Raw genomic sequence first — 24,123 nt, forward strand, 5'->3', positions numbered from 1 at the left:
AGAAAGGAGGGCTAATGTTCTTTCATGTGCAGCTCTACAGCATGGAAAACCTTGGTAGGTATCTTGGTTACTACAGATCATCACATTCTATCTTATTCTTTGTGGGACCCTGATAATTGTTTTGGTATTTATCTGCCTTGAGCCTGAGGAGCTAAGGCTACTTATCTAACAGCCAACAGGAGTAACCCCTGTTGCACAGCACGGCTGCATCCTCCTTCTCTCCCCCATTGATGGCTCAACTGAGAAGTAAAAATTTGGCCCAGAATACTGTTTGTGAAAGTCTGGTGCCTGACTGGCACATTTTTCCTCCATTTGCCATTTACTGAAGTTGAACCAAGTAATCAGGATCTTCTACACACAAAAACTGAAGTAATGTGCAGTTTTTTCATTGAACTTTAATCTTTGAAAGGTCCTTTTCCTACCACACCTCCAGTTCAGTTCTGGCTCAAAGAGAACCATTAACTTGTAATGACAAGTTCTGCAAACGTCCTGCTGTAACCAAATGTGAATGCTCAGTCGCTACCAGTTTAGACCAATCCCCACCAGTCCCGTAGAACCAGGCAGCATGAAAAGCCTGGTCATTTTGGCAGCCTGCAAGTATCATGTTTCTCAGAAGGCAAACAAGTCCCTTCTCTAGCACTCTTGTACTTCAGTTATCACCTGCTATGGCTGTCCTACCGAGATGCTACAGCACAAGCTGGCCCTTCAGAACAGCTGCAGATGGAGCTGGCTCGGCAGAAAATCCTTTACACTGTGCTCCATATGCACCTTAAAGAGTTAAAAACCAGCACATGCTTCAGAGGAAGATTAAAACCAGCACGGAAAACTGCACCGAGTTTGGTTCCTGTCTCTTTTTCTCAAACCCCTTATTTTTGTACTGACTCACCAACCAGCACAGTGGGTAACTCTCACCCACGTTTGCTGACGGGAAAAAGAAAACAAAAGAAAAAAACAAACCGTGAAAGAAGATTATTTACCGAGCCTGTCCTTGTCTTTGCCTGATAGCGCCTGCACCCATTAGCCAGGAGAAACAGGGCAACTCCCCTGCCGTTACCTCCACCTTAGTTTTTAGGGAGCGAACGGGACAAGCTCCCTTCCTCCACCAGGCAGGGCCACAGGGAAAGCGGAAGAAATGAGACTTGCAGCAGTCGTTTTCTGCCACCATCCCAGCCGGCTCGGAAACTCCCACCCAGCAGCAGCAGCAGCAGCAACCCCGGTGTTCCAGAGCGGAGGAGTGGGGCTGGCCGCCAGCGGCTGCTTCCCTGAGCGCCTCCCGCAGCTGCTCGCAGGGCTCTCCCCTCTGGGGCCGGGGCTCCGGCCGAGCACAGCTGCGGGGGACTCACAGCCCTGCCGCAGCAACCGGGCAACAGCGAGAGCAGCCAGCTCACCCCGCCTCATTTCCTGCAGAAAACACTCACCACGATCTTTCCTGTTCGAGCTCTGCAGGACCCGCGGGGATGGGGGAGGGACCCTGCACCACCCTCTAACCCCAATGCTGTCCAAAAAGAGAAGACCCGGGAGAGGGCAGATGGGGTCCCCGTGTTCGGCCTAAGTATTTCAGGTGTTTTTTAGTATTTCAGGTGTATTAAGGTGTTACGGCCATGGAAGATGTTTTCTAAATCTGATGAGGGAATTCCAGTATGAATTCGGTTTTAGCAGCCTGCAGCTTGCAAAGGGGAAAGCTGAGTCAGAGGTACTGGTGTCTTCTGACGCTCAGCTCTGTTCAGTGAAGCACAGCCATCCCTAAGTCTGACAGCTGCAAAGAACACTGCTTCGAGTGTAATCCAACAGCTTGTAACAACACACTATTAGGGAGTGTTTATCAAGGAACTGAGATTTTCAACAGCAGGATTGCCTTGCATGGGGATACTTAGGCCTCAAGACAGACTCACCAAAAATAGTTAAAGAAGTAAAAACATTTATTATAAAATAGTGGCCTTGCTATACATTAATTAGAGCCCCTTTAAATGTATACCTGCAGGTAAACTCCACCTTAGCCTTTCTGGCCCAGGAGGCATGCAAGCACTCTGCTTGGAGGTCAGACAGAGCCCAACACTTCCATACATCCCACTATAGAGAAACCTGCTTGCATCGTGTCCTCCAGAGTTCTACAGAAGGAACATGGGGTATTTTCCACAAAGCACAGAGAAAGTGGCACTCTCTAATGTAGCTGCTCTTGCCCGTTCAGAGGCAAACCACACTGAACGATCTCTGACAGAAATTTAAAGACTGGAGTTCACTGGGAAGGGCAGATGGCATTTAGTCAGCAAACCAATTGTTAGGACAGGATCTCAGTTTTATGATTCATCTAAAAATACTGCACACAGCTCAAAGACGGTAACCTAGACCGTCCAGTTTACCATTGATTTGAAAACATGACAAAAGTGACAAAATATTTTCAACGTCTGCTTATATTTCAGGCTCTATTTGTATAACTACTTAAGGATTACAAACCATACCCAAGCCTTGGTAAAAGCAGTTTCTGGTCTGTTGTTCCTCCTAAGCTCAGAACAATCAACTTAGTGCAGTGATAAATGTGCAGGAAATAACAAAGACAGTAATTGCCTTATGACTGTATTAGCGATTTGAAACAGAGACTGTACATATCTTAAAACAAGATGAGATTTTAATAAATTTGGGGCTGGGAAGTGTACACTGGAATATCTCTACCGCTTTTACTCAGCTTTCCTAATGTAATGTACAGACAACTAGACTTACCTGGTGTTTGTACTTTGTATGAAATTAGTGAGGAAGTGCAGAAAATGATGCTTGTGAGTGACTGCAGTTATTTACATTGTTGTTAGATTATTTACTAAATCCCAGTCCACTTGAAAGCCCATGCAGCTCCCAGGACACAGGGCCAAAAACAGCCACTGACAGCTATATGGTGCCTTGCCTGGACTGAGTGTCATACCAGTAAGCCCTTTACAGTTACATTTGCAGACAGCTCTGATCTCATCTATGATGCTGACCTTTAAAAAAAAGAAAAAAAACCCAAACAACTCAACACACTCATTCTGAGACCCACAAAGATCTTCAAGTTTATCTGGAAGAGTCTGATGGTTTTGAGTGAATCCAGTACTAGGTTTTGCTGAACATGTCCCATACATGCTGTTTATGCACAGGACAGACAGACAAAATGCCACCAGGCTCTGTTTTGTCATAAAAAATAATATCCTAACCACAAGAACAAAAATAAACCATCTAGTTTCACAGCCTCTTCAGAAGATCAGCACAAATTTTCCCTCATGACTGGAACAAGACAAAGATGTACCAGAACCCGGGCACAAGCTCTCTCTTCTTAAGGTCCCCAGCTCCCTGGCAGCTTTGGAGAAGCATCCCCCAACCAAGACTGCTGGAGCAGGGCACACAGAAAGCCAGCAGCAGAGAGGAAAAGACCAACAATGCAGCTTGCAGCAAGAGGCTTCACGAATATCTGCACAGCTGGGGAGAGACTTAGGAGCTGAACAAAGTTATCTTTAGTTAAACGGTAACCAAATTTTAAATCTAAATCCTCCCAACAGGAAGTGTAATAAAAAGTTTCACCCCCTCAAAGCATCCTGCTGCATATCTGCAAGGCAAGTAGGTTTTTTCAGACAGCTAGATGCTAAATAATTCTAAAGCTATAGGGGTTATAATTATTTCAATCAGAAAAGTAAAGCTACTCAAAGTTACGAAATGAATGCCATGTATAAAATACAACTCCTTCTGCACTGCGCAGGCTGGGGAGGGGGAGATGGTTTTCCCTCTTTTTGAGTCTAACCCTGTGTCTGAGAGAAAGCTCCTCCCAGGCTGTACCATGCACAAATGAAAGCAGCTTTCCCGCAGGGAAGCCACTAAGGCTTTGTCAATGCTTTCCGAGCACAAAATCAGACATTGTAAGAACAGACAGCCAACTGCACGAAGGCATTTACTCACCTGATTTTCCCATGATCAAGTGGTGTCGTGTTGAGTTTGGGATTTTTGGTGTGGGTTTTTTTGTTTTGTTTTGTTTTTTTCAAATTTCACCTGCTGCTTCTCTTGCCAGAGTTTCGCTGCTAAGTGCCGCGGAACGAAGCGTTTGCAATTTCAGTCCAACTTCTTCAGCCGCCTGCGACCGCTGCCGGAGAAAACTCAGCAGCATCAACGTGTTACCACCCCTTCTCCAACACTGGAGTAAGCCTGCCCACGCCTTATAAGGCACAGGGACACGATTTTTTTTTTTTTTTTTTTTTCTTAAAAAGATCCTCTTTAGGGTCAGCAGCTATTTATCCTCCACAGTAACCAAGCAGCTCCAAAACACCATATGGTTTCACATACCAATTTAGCTTCGTAATCGTGGCTGTCTTCTGATAAGAATAGGCTGAGAAAAGAGATTCTGCTGACAAAGAATTCTGCTGCCACAGCAGGCAGAGCCCATGAAGTTAATTCATTCAGCTAGGTGTTAAACTTTTACCCGGTTACTGGACGTGAAGTTGAAACTGGCAAGTGATAAGGCAGTTTGAAGTACAACAATGTTTCATGTCTAAAATAAATCACATTCTGCGCTGTCGCGGCGTGATCCGTGGGAGGTATTCGTAAAACACAGCAAAAGACTTTGCAGGTTAAATAAGAACTGTGCTGATGATGTATTTCTGTTAAAAGAGCTGGATGTGCTTATGTCTCATTTTTATCTGCTCTCCTGGTTTGAGCCAGGACATCTGTGCAAGCACACTGTGCCACCGTTATCTTCACACTACATCAAAACACCTCAAGCTCATCTGGCAAATACTAACTACTTCAACTACAGCACACACAACACTTTGATTTAACTTTAGAAGGGCTGCACCTCTCCGAACAGTAATTCAGTGATGTGTTTCCAACTTTCATCTTTTCATCATCGCAAAACATTATCTGAGGTTAATGCCTCCCACTTTTTTACACAGTCTTTCACAACGTCAAGGTTATGCTTGGCCTTGTGCCAAGTCCACTGGCTCAGCAGGTTCTAATTATCCTTTATCTACCTCTGGAGGCTGAGCTCCATGATGAAAAAAGAAAACCCAAAAATAGAGAGATGTGGGTTGTTGTTTTTTTCCTTTTGAAACAACAAGCAGCAGCAGGTGGGCAAAGACACTACCCCTTCACCAACACATTGCTCCTCCTGAGGCTGAAACACAGGCCAAGGGGCTGTGACTAACTAATCACCGATGGAATCACTGAGAAGTGATATGGGTGTAACTGATCACCATCCGGAAGAGGAAAGGGAGGGTGTGAGGTCACATTCATCCTCCCTTTGCTGGTAACAAGGCCCACAGCTGAGCAGGAGCAAAAAGTCAGAGAAGGTGCTGGACAACTCTTCCTACTCCCTCTGCTGTGAGAGTGGTAGCTGCTGGCTGAGGAGCTGGGTGGAGAGCTGAATCTGGCAGTGTCAGAGCCCTTTATCTGGAGGTGAAAGCTGCTGTTTCATTTGCTTGCAGGACTCAGCAAACCATGGGCCTGTCTGTGAACCCTAGCTTCTAAAAATATTCTGCTGAACTTGAAATACTGGGTCATACTACTCCTAGGACATCTATCAACACCCAGCAATACCCTGTGCCACTGTATGGCTATGACAAGGAGGAGAAGGAAATTGAAATTTGCATAGCTGGGAGTCTCTGGTATTTGAAATGTTCTTTTATATCCTCATAGTTACTGTAACATTTTATGCTGCTTATGTTTTAGATCTTTAGAATATTCAACTGCATTATCAAGCAACAACCCCTTGGGACCTGGACTGCATCAAGATCTTTTTAAAAGTGACCAGAGACACCTGCATGTGATTTTTGCAGCATCCTTTGCAACCACAACTTGGAAAAGAGGGTTTTTCTGATCTGGCAAAATATCCAGTGTTACCTACAGGGAAAAAAAAAAAAATAGTGCTTTTTCTGATCAGAAAATGAGGAAATCAAAATCACTGCTCAGGCATGAAATGTGAAAACTATCAGTACAAAGTGAATGCAATGACTCATCAGAGACTGGAAAGCGATGTAAGCTGAGATACCCAAAAACAAGAGGAAGGAGGGAGCTGGGCTTTTTTAGCATTCTAAAATTACTTGATGAAATTTCCACACTAATGAATATTGCTGATCTTATCAGATGGAAATCTGGAGGAAGTATGTACACTAATTATTAGAATGCAATTGAGTCTTTGAAAATAATGAAAGCAATTAAGTAAGAACCACTGCTAGGGAAATCTGCAAACTGTAAATTGTTAATGCCCTTTTACCAGTTTCAGGTTGTATTAAACATACAGACATATGAGTGGAAACAAATGGGATTTCCCATTTGTTTGATGATGGACCTCCAAATGCATGCTTAACTACTGCATTAATCTTTACAAAGAAAATACTTAGATGACACTCATATTATACAATAATGGGCATTGGAAACTATCTTACAGAAACAGAGATGCCCTGACACAACCAGATACGAGTCCAGCACTTGGCATCCTTTAGCAACACCTATTAAACATTTCTGGAAAAGATGCAAAAAAAAAAAAAGTACAGTGTGGATTGTCTCATTTTTAGTTCTTCCATCTTTATGCTAAAAGGAAAACAGAACATAAACAGCTGGCTAGAAAAAGTAACACTTAAGTACTAAAGACTGGTGTAATAAATATTCTTTCTGGAAATAGGTTATACAGCACATAAGAAGGAAAGATGCAATTTGAAAGGAAGTGCTTGAATCATTACAATCAGGGAGTCGGAGATAATTCATCTGCTATTTCATCTACATCCTAAAAATCTGTGGCTAAAATTTTGGTGTCATACTGAATATGTGACATTCAGATAACAAAACGGATTCCTCCTTCTACCCTGTCTTCTTTTCTCCCACCAAAGCAAATCCATCTCACCCACCTGCATCAACCCCTTTTCTTTATCTTGATGTGACTGACCCTAAAGCTCACAGTCTCATAATCTTCTCTGGTGCTACCATATGTAAACCACGTCCTTTCCCTACTTTGCTTTCCTGTCTCCTCTGGAAGCTTTCTGCACCCCTTCCCATCAGCATTTTCTCTTCACTGTCCCCCAGCCTGCTCCGTGAGACCTGCACTTTGCATTGTGATCAGCCCTGGGTAGCCACAGGCACTCTTGGGGTGCCCCACAGACTGCCTCAGGGCATGTGGACCCAACAAGGCCAGGATGGTAGAACAGAGAGTGTGAATTTCCAGGCCCAGCCAGGATTATGCTATTGTGTGTTGTCTCATGCTCAGTCTTTACAGCCACATGAGGAAAGCCTCCTGTATTATTCCAGTAGCTTCCAACAGCCAGCCATATATGGCTAAATCTGTAGAAACCAAGGACTAAAGAGACGTCTTTTCGACAGAGCAAGAAACTCCAGGTGGACCCTACGTTACCTGTTGTTTTCCCAGAGGTTTGCCTCGACACAGCTCAGCACCCATCTCCCTCTGGCAAGATACCCACCCAAGCAGGACTCTGCATCAGCTGTGTGTCTGTTGTGAGGGCCCCAGCAGCATTGTGGATTTCTGCCTGCAGTTTCTGTTCCAGCAGCTGTGTGAGTGCTGAAGTAACAGCCAGCCAGCTGCTGGCTGTGCAGATCCCCAACTGCTTTCAGGCAGGTTCAGACACATTTAAGAAGGCCTGAGACCTTTTCACATGTGCAAGCTCCAATGGGCCCAGTTGATGCAAATGGCTGTCATCAATAATTTGAATCATTAATTCATTAACATCAATTGGTATGAATCAGGTACCACTAGGAGCCTGCACGGACTGGGACAGACACACAACACCACTGTCGTACATAAGCCCTGACAAGGAGGTGTGTATACCCCCCAGCCTCCTTTTAAAAGCAACACTAAGCTGTTTCTCCACAACTCAAACCATGCATGCAAAATGTTTGTGAGCAATAGTAATTGCAATAAACCCAGTTCTCCCCAGAGACAATTAAGAAGTGACCCTAAGGTCCAACAGTATTCATACGAATATAGATACATCACATATGAATAACATCATATGTGGGTGAACAATAAAATGATGCACCAGACTATCAACCAACTACAAAACTGCATATTGAGGTAAAGGAAAACGGGGCAGAAATTATGGTAGAATATTTGAGAATATTCCTTCTGTTTCAGTTTTGCCAGGCTTTGCTTGTGGGACCTAAACTGGTATTGCCTTTTCACCTGTAAAAGAATCCAGGCTGCGTCGCAGGTCACAAAAATTCAGCTTTAACACAGTTGGAGAAGTTTACTTTTATCACAATTCAGCTCTGCTTTCTAGTTTGACGATAACTCTCAGATTCTGAAGAGACTGAAAAGAACTGAGTTGAAAAGAGCAACAGCACAAAAGCAAGGCTCTTCTGCTTTTCTCAGCACTGTGCTGTTATCAGATGGCCACATCCAAAAAACCCTCACAGAAAACTGGAGACAGTCACTGCAGAGTAGTCATTGCCTTCAACTTCTTCCTACACATTGCAAGATAAAAGTAGCGCGTGATTTATCACCAATAACAGTTTTATGGGCTAGATTCAAAGCAAAAGTTTTGGGGAGAAAGTACAGGAATACTGCTATCCACAGAGTATGGCACAGGCACTGGCCTTCTCTAGAGTTCCAGCATTCTCCCCAGATGACATTCTTCAGACTTGGTCCTTGACCATCTAAATGTTTGAGAGCACAAGTACTCAAATGTCACCAGAGCAGGGCAGTGAAATGCCCACTTCAGGCTCAGGGTGTTCCTCAACATGGACCAAATTATTTGGGTTCTATCTTCAGAAAAAAAAAAAAAAAGCCCTGAGGAAAACCCTCAGCATGGTTGTTATCAACTGCCTCCAAGCAGGATAAAAAAGATATAGCACAACCTCCATAAGAGGTGTCACCTCCCACCTCTGCGAATGCTCATTGTGCTTCCTCTGCCACAGAGAATGACGTGGAGGCCTTATTATCCTGTAGGAGACAGGGGTGAGCTCAGCCTCGAGGTACAGAGGAGTTCCGGTAAAGAAGGGGAGGAGAGGGTACTCTGGAAAGACTTGCACAAAAAAGGATTTGAGGATGTTCAAAAGGAAGAGGGCTTCTGTCAGCACTACAAAGTGTTACCTCTGTCCTCCCAGGCCGTGATGGGCTGAGCAGCACCTGGCACGTGGTGTTAGGACGTTACAGACTCTCTCCTTCAGCACAGAACCTCGGTCTGAGGTTAAACCCCACTTTTCCAGGGCTCTGTGGCAACAGGCGATGAGGCCAGCTGCTGACCTGCATGAGTGCTATATCCATACATAAACACACCGACTCCCCATCATCTGTGATTTTGCCTTCTTATGTATGGCCACACAATCTGCTACATTTTGTATCAGATCCACACAAGCAGTAACCTTAGTTTAAGCAAAACCATCATCCTACTAACTCAAAGTGCTTAACAGCCACATATTTAGCCATTACATTAAAATATCCTTGTATATGATCAACTTTATGAGTCAGAAAGTAAATTTGAGCAGTTACTCATGAATAAGATCACACAATTATGATACATCCTGAAAACATCAGTTTCAATGTTCAGAAGACAAGAAAGTGCATCTGATATTGAGAATGACTAAAGAAACAAAGAAGGCAGACAATGTGATTGTGGTACTTCTGATTTGTTTGCACCTTGAATTACACAGGCAGTCCTGGTTTCCTGATCTCAAAAACTGTACAACAGAAGTTGGGAAAGGCAACAAGGGCATGGAAGCTTCATACACAAACCAACACAGCTTTAAGCAACTTGATTAAGTGGAAAGTATCCCTTGGAACTAGATGATGTTTAAGGTCCTTTCCAACCCAGACCATTCCATGATTCTATAATTCTTCAGCCAAAGGAAGAGATCATGGAAAGGGAAATTACAGACATTACAAGATGATGAACAACACAGATGGCTAATGACTGTTGATTATGTCCTTCAATAAAATAATTGGGAGATATTAAAAGAAGATTGTGGGAACAAGATTTTAAAAAATGGATGTGGGATGCAGCAGAGAAGGGGCTTTGGCAGAGAATTTTTATTTTTGTGCACATTGCCTCTTGTCCTACCAGCAACCACTGCTGAGAAGTGTCTGTCTCCCTCTCCTTCTTCCAGGTATTCATACATGCTGATGAGATCCCCCCCAAGCCTTCTTTCCTTCAGGCTGAACAGTCCCAGCTCTCTCAGCCTCTCCTCATAGGAGAGATGCTCCAGTCCTGCAATAATCTAATCATCTTTGTGGCCTGCACAGGACTCACTCCAGTATGTTCCTATCTTTCTTGTACTGCCAAGCCCAGTAAAGGCTTGCCAGTAAAGACTGAGGCACAGAAGGCAATAAGTACCTCATCCTTTTCCATGTCCTGTGTCATCAGGCCCCCACTGCATTCAGCTGTGGGCCACATTTACCCTGGTCTTCCTTGTGCTGTTTACGTACCTGTAGAAACCTTTGCTGTTACCCTTCACAACCCTCAAGTTCAGGTCAGCCTTTTCTTTCCTAACCCTATCCCTACAAGACCCAACAGCAGCTCAAGCATCCTGCTGGGTCACCTGTCCCTGCTTCCACCTCCTGTACACTTTCTTATTATCCCTGAGTTCAGTTAGAAGGTCTGTTCCTCCATGTCACTCCTCCATCATCTCCTCTCCAACAGCTTTCCTACCTGACCTTTACCTCAGACTCTCCGTAATTCTCCTGCAACAGTTTCATTTCCACACCAGCAACCCATTGCTCAAACACAAACTCCAGCACCACCACATCTGCATTCATCACACCGCTTGGGCCAGCAGCATGGTATGAATACCCAACAGCAGCTGTAGCATGTCAGATAGACTCCCGGAGCAAGGGTTTGTATATGTGTGATCCAAAGAATCCATTTCACACTTAGAGACAGTTCCATGGTGCAAACTAATGAGTGCCAGAATGCTAACTGAGGTGGGCACTGGAATATCAGCTAGTCCTGCTTTTGCTGATGTCTTCCTATTGTTGATTCTGTGTTCTTCTCATAATTTCATCCAACTCACTTGGCATAGTCTTGACTTATCTCACTGGTCCATGCAATGAGTTTTAAACAGAAGTGCTCATCTACCTTGTTAGCTAACAATATTATAGTTTTTCCTTTGGCAAGATTTCTCTGGCATTACTGCTTCGTGTTTTCCTTCTTTTGACTACAGAAACACAATTAAATCCAGGAAAAGTCAAGCTAATAAATCCAGTAAGAAAACACGATTTTATTCAATTATATTGTTTAGCATTTTTGCCCTCAATGAATACTTTTTCCCTTAACAGTCTTCCAACACTGAATTTTAGACGCAAAAGGCATGCTTCCAAAAAAGATTCCCAGTGATCATTAACACCAAGAACAAGGGGCACTGCTTATCACCAGCATCTGAACCAGTCTTGGAGTTGATAAAATGGAGCGTATCTGCAACAAGATTATTCCCAACACCTAATTATTTGTTCTTCTTTCCCTCTACAGTTCCAAACAAATTTCAAAGCCCTCCCTGCAGAGGAAAGGGCTAATCAAAGAAGTGTGAGGAAAACAGATGCTAATTCTTTGGGACAACTCATGGAAAAAGGAGTTCACTACTTAGCTCAGTGAGGTGACAGCCTGGAGCATTTCCCTTGCTGCACATCTCCCCAGTGACACTACCAGGAGAAACAGGTCCCGCCAGCACATGGCTTTGCTTGCCTTCTTAGGGGGACTCCTGGGAGCAGAGGGATGTCACCCCTCATCCCTGTGCCTGGACATCAGCGCTGGGGCTGGATCCTTTGGCTTGGCAGGACTGTTTTTTAGGCAGAGTAGTCTAATGGTCTGGCTAACTCCACCTGCAAGTCTTACTGCTTTTGTGAAAGAAGCAGTAATTGTGACCTGCTCCAGAATGTCCTTTCACAGTTTTTCTAGCATGGTTAAAGCCCTTCCTAAAACTGTGTACTTGGAAGCAATGCACCATGAAGCAAAAAGGAAACTGAACAAATAACAGGACTGCATGTCTATGCCAGGTCTGCTGTGGATCTTCATCCATACCTCCCAGTTCAGGGATCTTATCCTCATCTGTTAATGCCGCTCAAAGCTCTGTCACCACAAGTTTACACCTTAGCATTTGCCCAGGCTTACCTCCCGACTGTGTTATTTTCTGTCTCTTCCATTCCTGCATGAGCCTCTGACCATTCATTTTCTTTTTTCTTCTTTTTTTTTTTCTTTAATGAATCAATCCGAACCAACTTTTCTGCCAGTTCGGAGTTCTCTGTATTGACTCACATTCAGAGAAACATTTCAGGTGCTCCTGTCATACTTATTGCCAGCTCTCACTTTTAAAGTCCTAGGATTGTGTGAATTTCAGCTACTGCTTTTTCTTTTTTAAAAGTTTGCTTTCTAGACCTCTTGCTTGTAAAGAAAATCCTGACAGTACCACCTGTTAAGAAACAGATGTCAATTAATTTATTTTTAAATAATGTGGGCAACAAGCTATTCTCAGGAAACCTAGTTTCTGAGCAGTGGGAGACGATAATTCTTTCTGGCTCTATGGGATATACTTTCTTCATTGATGCTCAGCAAGTGTTTTTTTTTTTCTCCATTAATTCTTATTCTCCCTTTTTCTTTTCATCAGAAACCTGTAAAAGAACCCCTGCTAACATGCAGCTAATTTTCTTAGCTCTGTTACCTCATTTATATACCTGTATTTTCAATATATGGGGTTTTTTTAAAGACTAATGAAGATCCTGTATAGGTAGCACATTTGACTGAAAACATATTTTATTACTAGGTATATAATTTTGTCTTTTTTCTATTACAAAAATGAGTAGCCCATCAACTAATGTACAGCAAATATTAAAGCTGATAAAAAAATTGGTTTGAGTCATTCATGTGGCTTTTAGACAGGATACTTTGTTTTTTCTGTCTTTTCCTTTTGTCTGATATTAGAAAGGCATTATTTAAATTTTTCTTTTTCAAACTATGTATCTACAGGGGACTGCATTCTGCCTCAGCAGGGTAAGTTCATCATTGCCTATGAATAGTACTTTCTGTTTTCCTTTTTATTTCTTTGCATGTTACTTTGCAATTTTAAGACATTGATCATCATGTGTAATTTGAATACTACTTGTGCTGCTTTGCAAAATTATAAAAATGACCAGCATTAAACGTTTGTGAGTAGATAACAAGAGGGAAAAGAGTGTTATCCAGAAGCCCGGGATCAGCTGGAGTGGGGAGCTTGTACTACCACCTTTAGGCTGTACTACCACCCATCGGCTTAAAGTAGAATCTACAAGAGCAGTGGAGTGGGCAAAGCTTCAAGCCCCCTCTTGCAGCACGGCCTGGCACACTATCCTAGCTCCTACAAGGTTGTGCATCCCAGCAGCTGAAGATGCCTCATTCCTGAGGGATTTAGCTGCAGTGGATAGATACTACTAACCCCCGTTAGAGAAAGAGTACCCCTCTTTACTCATAGCCAAATGTAACAGGGGTTTGGGCTTTTCAAGGCAGGGCTTCTGTCTGGCTGTATGGAATTTTCTTGGTAGCTGGTCCAAGAAAAGAATTTTTTTTGCTATGAAAACTAAGGAAGTTTAGAAGTGCCCTGACAATTTTTAATTTTTTCTTCCTGTAAAGGAACCTAAAACATTTACCATTTTCAAGTGTAAAGTTCTCTTGATAGATGTAGGCTCATGCTATCTTGCTCTTCTAATTCTGAGGTCACTTGGGTTATTCTTGGAGAATACATTTGGAGAAGAGGAGGCTGAAGGGTGACCTCATTGCAGTCTATGCCTTCTTCTCAAGGGGAAGAGATGGGGCAGGTACTGATCTCTTCACTCCTGTGACCAAAGACAGGTTCAAGGGAAATGGCAGGAAGCTGAATCAGGGGAGATTTAGGTTGGGTATCAGGAAAAGGTTTTTCACACAGAGGGTGGTTGAGCACTTGAACAAGCTCTCCAGGGAAGTGGTCACAGCACCAAGCCTGCCTGAGTTCAGGAAGTGTTTGGATGATGCTCTCAGGCACATGGGGTGATTCTTGGGGTGCCCTACACAGGGACAGGAGTTGGACTCGATGATCCTGATGGGTCCCTTCCAGCTCAGCATATTCTATGATTCTATGATCTGGAAACAGTTCCTGTGCAGGACAGAATCCAAATTAGGCCTGCTATTATTTTCATAGTATTGCAGGTAAAACTGCTTAACCTTGAAGGTTATTATCAGTAGAAGCAATAAACTGCTATGAATTTTGAAAACATCAATTAACCCAGTGCCTCTTTATTCCAAGAGGTGTACAACACCTTTTGGAAAGGCAACTGTTGCTGCAGTGGAACACTTAAATAATGAAATATTTAGATGTTGATGAAATCAAGGCATATGGGGAGTGATGGGGGGGCCTTCTTCAAAGTTAAATGCCTGCTCCTTTCTGCATGTTTGCATGTAATTATTTTTCTAGACACTTGTTAAAATTCAGGTAAGTTTTACATTACAACTGCTTTCAGAGCCTACTAATTTTGACTTCACAATCTTTGTTTTAATATTTACTAAATGTTGCTTCAGGTACTGTTCAGAACCTGGTCCCTGCAACAGTTGGGAACCAAGACCATAAGGTTTTCAATTCTTTATCTGTTAATATATAAACATTGCTCTACAACTGCACACCTTGTTCTGTGCTTATAACACAAAATCAGCAGACATGTTGTTGTTTCCCTAACGCATTCCTTATTGCTCTGAATTTTCAATTTGGGGTGTTTGCATTGAGTTACATTGGCAGTAAAACAGCAGTGGTAAAGGTGTCGACAATTCATGATTAACACCTGCCAGAGATCCTACAAGACTGTAAGCAAAAAGGTTCTCAGAAACAATGGTTCAGCCTGGTACTGTCAGGTGGAATGCAAGACCACAACAGCAGTTAGAGAGCCATGAGTTTATTGATAATATACTCACAGTGCAGTCAGCACGGGGAGCCCCAGCAACCACAGGGAGGGTTGTGAGGGGAGAGCAAGGCCTGGCGAGGCGCCTCATCGAGGCTCAGGCCAGGGACATCCCTGCCTCCACACAGATACTTCTTATTTTCAACAGCAGGGTTTTTTTTTTATATAAATATATATATCTATACCTTGTGCCCACCTGGTTACACATCAAACCATACAACACTGCAATAAATAGAAGCTGAGGTCACTGTGACCTGATGATCAGCAGTGGGGGAAGGACATTTACGTTGTGAACTGAGACCAGATCACACGCATCAAGCCACATCCTTGACTCCTCCATCATCTTCCAAGTCCTCCCCTTGCCACATGTACATCCCAGTATGGTACATTTCTCTGTACAAACTGCAGGGACCAAGTTCCAAAACACAGAGTAGATTATTTTATGCATAGCTTTTCTTTCACCTCAATCAGTACATTAGAAAAAAAAACAAGAACAAAAGACGTTTTGTGGTATGGCTATTTACAGTTGCAGCAGCATAGATATGTGTGTGTTAAAAAGATTTTTGATATAAAAGTATGTCTCCCATTATTTCCCTATTAAAAAAAAAAAAAAAGCCTAATGCAAAAGAGTTCTTAAGTTCCTTTCCCAGCATAATCTGAAAACTTATACTGTGTTTTAGGAAGACTTTAGAAATAAGGTACACAAACAAAGATTACCTGAAAATACTGCCTGAAGGAAGACAATAAGAATCAGAATGGCAATATGCCATCAATAATGCTCAGAAACGCCGCTGGCTTGAGGTTAGCATTTCTTTTGTTCACTTGGCTGTCTCTGTTCTGGCTGATTCAAATCAATCCCAAAGCAAAAAATCATCAATAAGGTGCTTCATTAAGACATGGGAAATAGTCTTCAGTCTTGAAGAGGACTGGAGGTTCATAGGGGGTCTGTTGTCGTGAAGAAGATGGTTTCTGCAAATTAGATAAGTTTATTTTTCTCCTTCTTAAAAACCCCCAAGTTTTAAAATAAAGCCTACAAAGATAAAATGCAAAACAAGAAAAGTTTTATGGGCATATATCCTTAGCCAGGTGAATTTTTAATCATAACTTCAGTGGGTCTGGCATATTCTTAATGTTAGTGGAGAAAAGCAGCCTTTGACTTTTGCCATTCTATCACCTGAAGAAACCCAATCCTGGGAAGTGTAAGATATGCCAGCTCTGCAGGAGCCAAATGAGTAATCTCTTCCAGCTGATGGTACAGTCATTGTAGCATTCATCCTTCCAAAGCCTCAGACCTTCACCTTTCTTGCTTTGCCCTTTCACTTCTCCTCAGCCCTTCCTGTGAGTTAACCTGTTTATTTAAGTTAAAAATGTCTTCATATGGAAACACACCTAGTAAATGTTTCCTGCTGAGCTCCCTCATCAACTATATGTTTAGAATACATGTAGTATGACATACTAGTGAAAATAATATGGTAGTGGACTGGCAAGAGCTGTCACACAGCTTTTCAGGAAAACTGTACACATTTCTTTTAAGCATTAACTGTACCTTGTTTTACTGTACCTAATGCTTAATTTAAACAGGCAACAGCAAGGACCACTACTGACAACTGTGTCAGCCTACCTGCACGTAAATAAAGCTGCAATGCAACACAGCCCCTTGTGTATGTTTTCAATATATGGTCTTAAATAGGAGGCTTGGAACCACAACTTTGTGCATTAAAAATTATTTTTGACTCATGAAAATATTTTTATGAACTGTTTTGCAGAGCTCTCAGTTTGTCTGCAGAGTCTAGATACTTTTTTGTTTGTCTGGGATGAGGAAATTAGAGTCTTCACTAATTATAAAGTCTAAAGCATACCAAATATCATTTGTATACTTGGAGTTTGGAATGCTTTCACAGTACCAAAATGCAGATATAATTAAGCATACCTACCAAAGAGCTAAGTGGAATTTTTCCAATATTCAGTTGAGCTATGTACTTGCATTGCATATGAAATCTCCCGTACATACAAAATTGCTGATTTATGGCATTTAAATTATATGTCTTTAACTTTACAGTAACATGAACTTCTCTGAAATAAGTTTGCTTTGCCATTCAAGCTGTATGGAAATAAATACAAAGACCAGATCTGTAAGTAGTGGATACTAACAATGTTGTCTATATCAGAAATTTTGACAAATGGAATAACAATCTTTGAAATCAAAGTTCAGTTTTTAAAAATTATTTCCTATCCTGTAGCATCTTATGAGAAAATATCTTGCAAGCAAGGGAAACAAATGTCACAGGTGTTCTAGAACTCATGACACTGACTATGAGGCACTATATTTGCATATGTGCAAGAAGGGGATCATTTCAATCCCATGGGGAAAGTCATAGGCAGGCAAGGTACCCACAATTGCCTAAGCACACATTTATGAATAGTTATTTTTGTAGCTGCTTAGCAGATACTTTTAACTTTTAAAGAGTCTACATCCATAGTGATATTGGAAGTCTTAAGAGTACTTCACACTGCCTGGAATTCACAAGGGAAGAACTTGGGGCAAAATCTGAAAGGGAGGTAACAAATACACAGCTTGAGAAATACAAAATACATCCTTATGTAAAGAAACAGATACATTTAAATGGGAAGAGAGTAAGGGGACTGGACTATATTAAAATTGTAGCAGGAAAACATGAAATACCGCTACAGTGAAAATCATGGTAGAGCCTTCTTTTCAAAAGGATTGACATACTCAGCGAGTTAAATGTTAAGATATGAGAAGAAATCTCTACAGACATTTTCATTCAGACATGCTTGTGTCTGCTAGTGAAAACAGGCATTTTACTATATAATACTCAGTACCACTGCAGAACAGTGACCTGCCTTTTAGTCAATCAACTAATACCAGTAACTGCAGAGGGCTGATTTTACTGCTGTCTATTCCCAAACCAAGTAACCACTGGATATGCCAGGTTCAGCTTGCTGATGCTTTGAAAGACTTTCCGCCTTATTAATTGTCGAAAAACTGCTAAACTGACAAAAGTTTTCCAATGCAACAATAAAAAACCACTTTCTTAGAACTTTTAAACTTTTCAACTGAAAATTAGAATTCTGTGGTTGACAAATGTTTTTAGCAATTAAACGTCAAATACTGTTCCATATTCTTCAAGGCAATTGCTGCAGTTTGTTTTTGTAACTAGCCCATAAATAGCAGCTTTGTGTTGGTTTTTTTCAGAAGAAAAAATGACATCTCTCTAAACTTAAACACCAAATAAAATGATGGAGTGAGAAGTTAACTAATTGCACATAAAATAGCAATAAGGAATAGATTCCCCTATCCTTTCCATTGTCTTACCAAGACAATACATATTCTTTTTACTTTTCTTCTTCCCTGTTGCCACACATGCTTGCAACATGTCGGAACACAAATACCTCAAATAACCACAACCATCTTCCTCTCCCCCTCTGCAAACATACCTTATTTCAGCATTCTCACAAGTAGTATGATACAAAAACCTGAGCTAGTGCAGGATGAATATAGGAAAATATAAAGAAAAGAATCTAGGAGCTGACAAGACTCAAGGGAATGACACATTGGCAGGTGATGCCAAGAAGCATGAGGTGTTCAGAAGATTTTTTACATCAGAAAGTTATTTTAAAACCAGGGCACAGTGGGAGTTCAAGGCTAGGTAAGGCATCTCTTTGAGACATACTAGAGAGAGTACTTTAAGTCCTATGTACAGAAACAGTCAACATGAAGAAATAAGGAGAGACAGAGAAAAGCTCATCCTCTGAATGTCTAACAAGGTGCTTACAGGATGACTGACCTGTGTGGACTGAATATAAACAGAACCTGATTTTTAAAATCTTGTCCTGTCTAGCTTTCATTTACTTTTTTGTAACATTTCAGTAGTGATATTAATGCAGTATGGTTCTTTAACAGCATTGTCTGTACAGGCTCCTCCTACTTTCTTTGCACACCATCAGAGCTCATGGATGCTTTAATATAAAGGCTTGTGCATTATATACCTGTTTGTGCCCTTCGTGTTCCCCTCTTCGTGTATTCAGCCTTATTTGGTAAAGTTACACAAACCCTTGTAAGAATTTGTGATTTTTTTTTTGTTAGTTTTGGGTTTTGTTGATTTTTTGTTTTGGTTTTGTTTGGTTGGTTTTTGTTTGTTTGTTTTCTGGGTTTTTTTAATTAAGCCTGAGAACTCTGCAAAAATATTAACACAGTATACAGAAGTTTTACAGCTAAATTCAGATACATGTGTAACAAACGTCTTATTGTTTTCATCATCCACTCTGGTAAGGAGAGAAGCTAAGCTGGTCACATGGTAACAAAGGCTTACTTACATTAAGGAAGGATGGCATGCTTATTGTGTGCAAGATTTTCTTGAATGTGCTCGGAAAAGCTCCAAAGTCTGTTTCTGCCTTTATGACCCGTTCTTCAAGTTCAGCTACACTGTTTCCAACCATCTTCACAAAAGCCTAGTGTGAAAAAAAAACAAAAGAAAAAAAACACCAACTTTTTCACTAACAAATTAAAACAGGATTATGTATTGCCTGACAGGGGTGAAAGTTCCATGACTTAAATGAGGATTCACAAATTCCATGCTCTGCTTCCCCTCCATGCACAAGTCCATTTTCTTGATGCAAAAACAGGTTAAATATAATAAAACAACCAGTCTTGCTTTTCCTATTTGCCTTTCAATAATTAATTTAGACTTCTATCTGCCTTTCTATTAAAAGTGGGACCACAGATCTCAATCACAGTTCTGAAGCTTTACCAGGGATTAACAGACCTCTCATTCTACTAGTCACCAAAAAGCTCCCAAAACAGTAACTTTGAGAGATACTATTAAAAAAAAAAAAAAGAAGAAAAAGTGGTACTATTGCTTTCTGAAAGACAGATGCCCGCTTTGCTTCATGTGGTAAATAAAACAAGTATTCAGATTTTTTTTAAAAGGGCATGTTGTTTTAGAATGCCCACAGTCTCCAGAAATTCTTAATAAATGGTGTTCTCTTTATTAACCCTGAACTATTGAACCCAGATTGGACACTGAGACCAAAACAGAACTGAGCCCATTCGATGTTGATGCCTGTGTGCACACACACGCAATTATATAGTATCATTAATTCTTCCCTGTCTTAAGAAACTGAGTCTATCTAGAAGATATCAAATACATACCTCTAGTTTGTCAATCTTCCTGTATATCTGTCTCATTTCTGTAGCTTTTGAGTAAATCTGAGGTAGACTTTCATTGACAACCTGAGAGGAATCACTTCGAATCTAGAGGTGATGCAAAGACATAATACAAAAGTTGATGAAAAAATAGAAATGTTTAGTACATTTCCTTCTCTAAACTGGAACTGTGCTCCAATTAACAGATTAAAACTCGGTATAAAAATATCAGATTACCGTTAGTCAAAAAGCACTAGATTAAAACAAATCAACTATGTATAGATTAGTAAGCACCTTTAAAAAATTCTTCTGCATAGGCAAATCTTTACCTTTATAATGATATTAAAAATAGGCTGCTACAACCTTATCAGAACTAAGAGATGGAACATTCCCCAAGACATATTAAAGAATTAAATATATTCAACTAAAATTTTGATTTAAACTTTACTACCTGTACATTTCCTCAACTTTACTTAAAAAAGCCAGACCACAGAATCTTTTTTTTTTTTTTTTACTTTATTTAAAAAATAAAGTTTCCCTTAGAGTAGTGCAGGAAACTCACATGTGCTATGCTTTAAAAGACAGCCTTGTGTACCAGTGTCAGCTTATAGAAACTCCCCATTCAGTTCCCTCTCTCCTCTAATGAGAAAGTGAAAACAAAGCTGCCTTTCTGATGCAAGGATTGCCTAAAGACAAATCTAGCTTGGGAGGTTTTACAACTCCCATTAGACGTTTGATTACAAAACCCAGAGAATACTGGGATGCCTTATACTGGCCTTCCAGTGCCTGAAAGGGCCTTCAGGAAAGCTGGGGAGGGGCTTTTTACAAGGGCTTGTACTGAGAGGACAAGGGGTAATGGTTTTAAACCAAAAGAGGGTAGATTTAGGTTAGACATTAGGAAGAAATTCTTTAGTGTGAGGGTGGTGAGACACTGGAACAGGCTGCCCAGGGAAGCTGTGGCTGCCTCATCCCTGGAAGTGTTCAAGGGACACGGGATGGGGCTTTGGGAAGCGTCCCTGCCCATGCAGGGGGTCTGGAGCTAGATGAGGCAGAACACGTATTAGACTGTACTCTGACTTCAAAAACGCAGCTATATGCAAGCTCCACGTACCATGTCCAGCATTCCCACAAACTCATCCACTCTGGTCAGCAAATCTTCTAGAGTCTTGTCTAAGCTTTCTATCTGCAAGACAGGAAAAAGTACTTGGAAACGTACTTTTAAAAAGCGCTTGGAGGACACACAGACACAAACACAGACACACAGACACAAACACAGACACACAGACACAAACACAGACACACAGACACAGAACCCCGCTACCAGATCCTCCCGAACCACATCTCCGAGCACAGAACATCAGCCAGGGCTACTCGAAGCGCCGGTGACCGGACACACCGGTAGATCCAGGCTGGCACAAAACCGCGCCGAGGCCGTGTGACCGGCGCTGCGTGCCGGGCCGAGCCGAGCCGGGCCGGGCCGAACCGGGCCGGGCCGCTCCCGGGGCAGTGTCAGCCGCTGCCTCCCGGGCCCACCCGGCCGCAGGGGCGCTGCGGAAGCCCCCGCCCCTCACCTGGTCGCTGAAGAGGCTGCGGTCGGCGAGCAGGTAGGCGGAGCAGGCGGCGGCGATGGCGCTGAGCGACGCCTCCGAGGCGTCCTCGTCCTCCGGCTCTCCCAGGCCTGAGGCGCTGCTGTGGCTCTGCGAGACGTTCCCGCTGTCCGCGCCGGGGCAGGGGCCGGGCGGGCCGCCCGCACCGCCGTCCCCCCCTCCCGCCTCCGCCTCCGCCATGCTCCCTGCCTGCCTCCCTGCCTCCCTCCCGCGGGCGCAGGCGCGCTCTCCCCGGGCAGCGCCGGGGCGGAGCTGCGAGCCGGGCGGCCCAGGGCCTGCCCCGGCGTGTGGCGGGGCTCTGGGGGCGGAGGAGCTCGCCCTGCCGTCGGGGTCGCTGCCTCTCACCCGCCCCGGGGCGGGAGCCCGGGTTTCCCCGCTTCGGGCTGCCCCCCGTCTGGGTGCCGGCCGTGCGCCCGCAGAGCCCGCGGCAGGCAGACCCCTGGGCTCCTTCTGCAAGCAGGGTCGTGGGGGATTTGTCCCGGAGGGGAGGGTTGGTGTGCCCGCGTTCCCTCCGCCGGCCGCCTGTGAAGCCCCGTGCAACACGCCGGGGGGAGACTCTTGTCAGCGGAGCGGGAGCGGCCCCGTCTGCCCACCCGAGGCTCCTGCCGGTGACAGTCCGAGCTGGGAAAGGGGCTCCTCCTAAAAAAAGGCAACTTCAGTCGTCAAAATCGTGCATGCGAAAACAGAGACGTTTTGGTTCTTCTTCCCGGTGGAGCCCTCAATGTTTGCAAACCTTACCAGTCGTTTCACGGTGTTAGCTCTGCAGCTGAAACACCAACACTTCGCTGTTCTCAGCTTGTGATTGGAGCCTGGGGTACAGTGCTTCCATGCCGACGTGTGAAACGCAGCTTCTGTTTCCTACATCTCGGCAGGAAGTAGGCGGCAGCGTTTGGATATTCTGCGCTAACACGCTGCCCTGGGACAGCCACCCCGCAGGCTCCAGGCTCCAGTCTGCAGCGTGGCCGTGGCCCTGACCCAGAGGTAGAGCGGGCTCTTCTGAGGAGCCACAACTACCCCCCAGTCCCCAGAGCCATGAGATTTAATGTGAGCCACGCTATGAGGAGTGCAGCAAACTACTTAGTTCCCGTGGGAATCAGGATAGCAGTAGCCTTTAAGTAAAAGCAGTACTGGAAAAAACCATGATGGAGTGTAACTTGGTATTGGAGGAATCAAAGTCCCTATACTGGTAGTGGGGATAAAAACATTACTAAAAGGTAACGTACTTGAAGAGTCATCAAAACCAGGCCCCTTGTTTCCACAGAGAAGGGAGATACTTCTACAGAAAGGCGTGTGTGGGGAACCGTCCATCTTCTCTCCCCCCACAGAAGACTAAACAAAATGCCTTCCAAGCCAGCAAAGCAAGAGTGGCATCTTGTTGCAGGTTTAGCCAAGGACAGACTGGAACAGGCCTTCTGCTCTACCAGGTAAGTCCACAGCAAGAAAAGAGTATAAGGGTTATGATAACTGGCAGCAAAATGGACCATAGGTAAAAGCCTGCCTCTGACAGAGTACGTACCTGGCCAGTGCTAACTGGCTAGTTTGATCAGTGGTACTTTCTCAAACAGTGATTTCTGATCTATAAAAGAGGGCAAGTTCTGCAGGCCCACAGCTCTCTGCCTGCCCGGGAGGAGACCCTGCTGCAGGACCAGAAGCCGCCTGGAACCCAGGGGGGCTGCCCCGCAACCGCTGCCCAGAGAACACGAAGGGGGCACCTGTACCCGCTCTGCGGGGATCCAGCCCGCTCCCGAGGGACCACTGCTCGCCGGAGCCTGCCTGGCTGGAGCTGCCCGGCCTAAGCCTGCCAGAGCTGAGCACCGGAGCCAAACCGGACCGGAGCCCGCAGCTGCCTCCCGTCCACCTGCCACTCTGCCCCGGGATTGGAGCCGCATTCACCTGCTGCTGCTGGGCGGTCACCCCTGTTACCGGGGACCCGGCCCCCTACGGACCTGCTGCTGAGCCCTGGAAAAGAAGTTGCATCCCAGGAGCCACACGGTACTGAAGGGTAAACACACACACACAGCTACATCTCTAACTTTCCTACTGGGCTCAACTCCTACCCTTTTACTCCATTGATTCCACACCTCTCCTTCGGTGTGTACATTTAATAAGACCATAGTATCTTTGAATCATTTTCCTGGCATATTCCTAAGCCTACCTCTCCTAAACCTTGGTCCCTCAGTTTATGTTAAGCCTTAATAAACCGGTTTAATTTGTAAACTAAACATTGGTCTCAGTAACAATTTGTGAGTGTGGTGAGAGGGTGGTACTGAAACACGGTCCCGCAGCGGCTGTTCCTCTGCGAGAGGCAGCGCCACGTGTGAGCCCTTGGTCTTGTTCAACAACCCCTCCGCATTTGGGGGGAAGTCACAGAAGCACCTGACAGCTCGTAGCCCCCCAGTATCGGCTCGTGACAGTGTGCTTGACCACAGGGGAAAGGATGTAGCACAGAAGTAAGACAGTGCATATTTTATTGCAGACAGGTCACATTTTTCATCAATTGAGTA

General features: G+C 43.7%; 2 protein-coding genes and 1 long non-coding RNA gene across 5 annotated transcripts in view; 1 reads left to right on the forward strand and 2 right to left on the reverse strand.

The window, feature by feature from the left end:
• Nucleotides 1-15,615, reverse strand: part of GLIPR2 (GLI pathogenesis related 2) — a 40,948-nt gene extending 25,333 nt beyond the window's left edge. The window contains exon 1 of one of the 2 annotated variants that reach the window (XM_051609142.1): nt 15,563-15,615. In XM_051609142.1, the coding sequence (XP_051465102.1) occupies nt 15,563-15,615 (53 nt within the window). Of the gene's footprint in view, nt 1-3,918; nt 4,174-15,562 lie in introns of those variants that run through there. The other variant, XM_051609141.1, reaches the window with a different exon arrangement.
• On the reverse strand, nt 15,262-21,824 carry BLOC1S4 (biogenesis of lysosomal organelles complex 1 subunit 4). Its single transcript, XM_051609140.1, has 5 exons — nt 21,584-21,824; nt 21,124-21,195; nt 20,019-20,120; nt 19,184-19,318; nt 15,262-15,814 (listed from the first exon to the last, which is right to left on the reverse strand). The coding sequence occupies exons 1-5, from the start codon at nt 21,797-21,799 to the stop codon at nt 15,719-15,721; spliced, it is 621 nt and encodes a 206-aa protein (XP_051465100.1). The 5' UTR covers nt 21,800-21,824; the 3' UTR covers nt 15,262-15,718.
• On the forward strand, nt 21,579-23,527 carry LOC127380367 (uncharacterized). 2 transcript variants are annotated; one of them, XR_007888488.1, is made up of 3 exons: nt 21,579-21,616; nt 22,881-23,043; nt 23,205-23,527. It is a non-coding gene; the product is annotated as an uncharacterized LOC127380367 (long non-coding RNA). The 2 variants fall into 2 exon arrangements; XR_007888487.1 differs by lacking the exon at nt 21,579-21,616 and adding an exon at nt 22,402-22,600.
• Nucleotides 23,528-24,123: the final 596 nt, after the last annotated feature.

The sequence above is a fragment of the Apus apus genome, chromosome 2 (genome assembly GCF_020740795.1).
Source record: "Apus apus isolate bApuApu2 chromosome 2, bApuApu2.pri.cur, whole genome shotgun sequence".
Classification (NCBI taxonomy): domain Eukaryota; kingdom Metazoa; phylum Chordata; class Aves; order Apodiformes; family Apodidae; genus Apus; species Apus apus.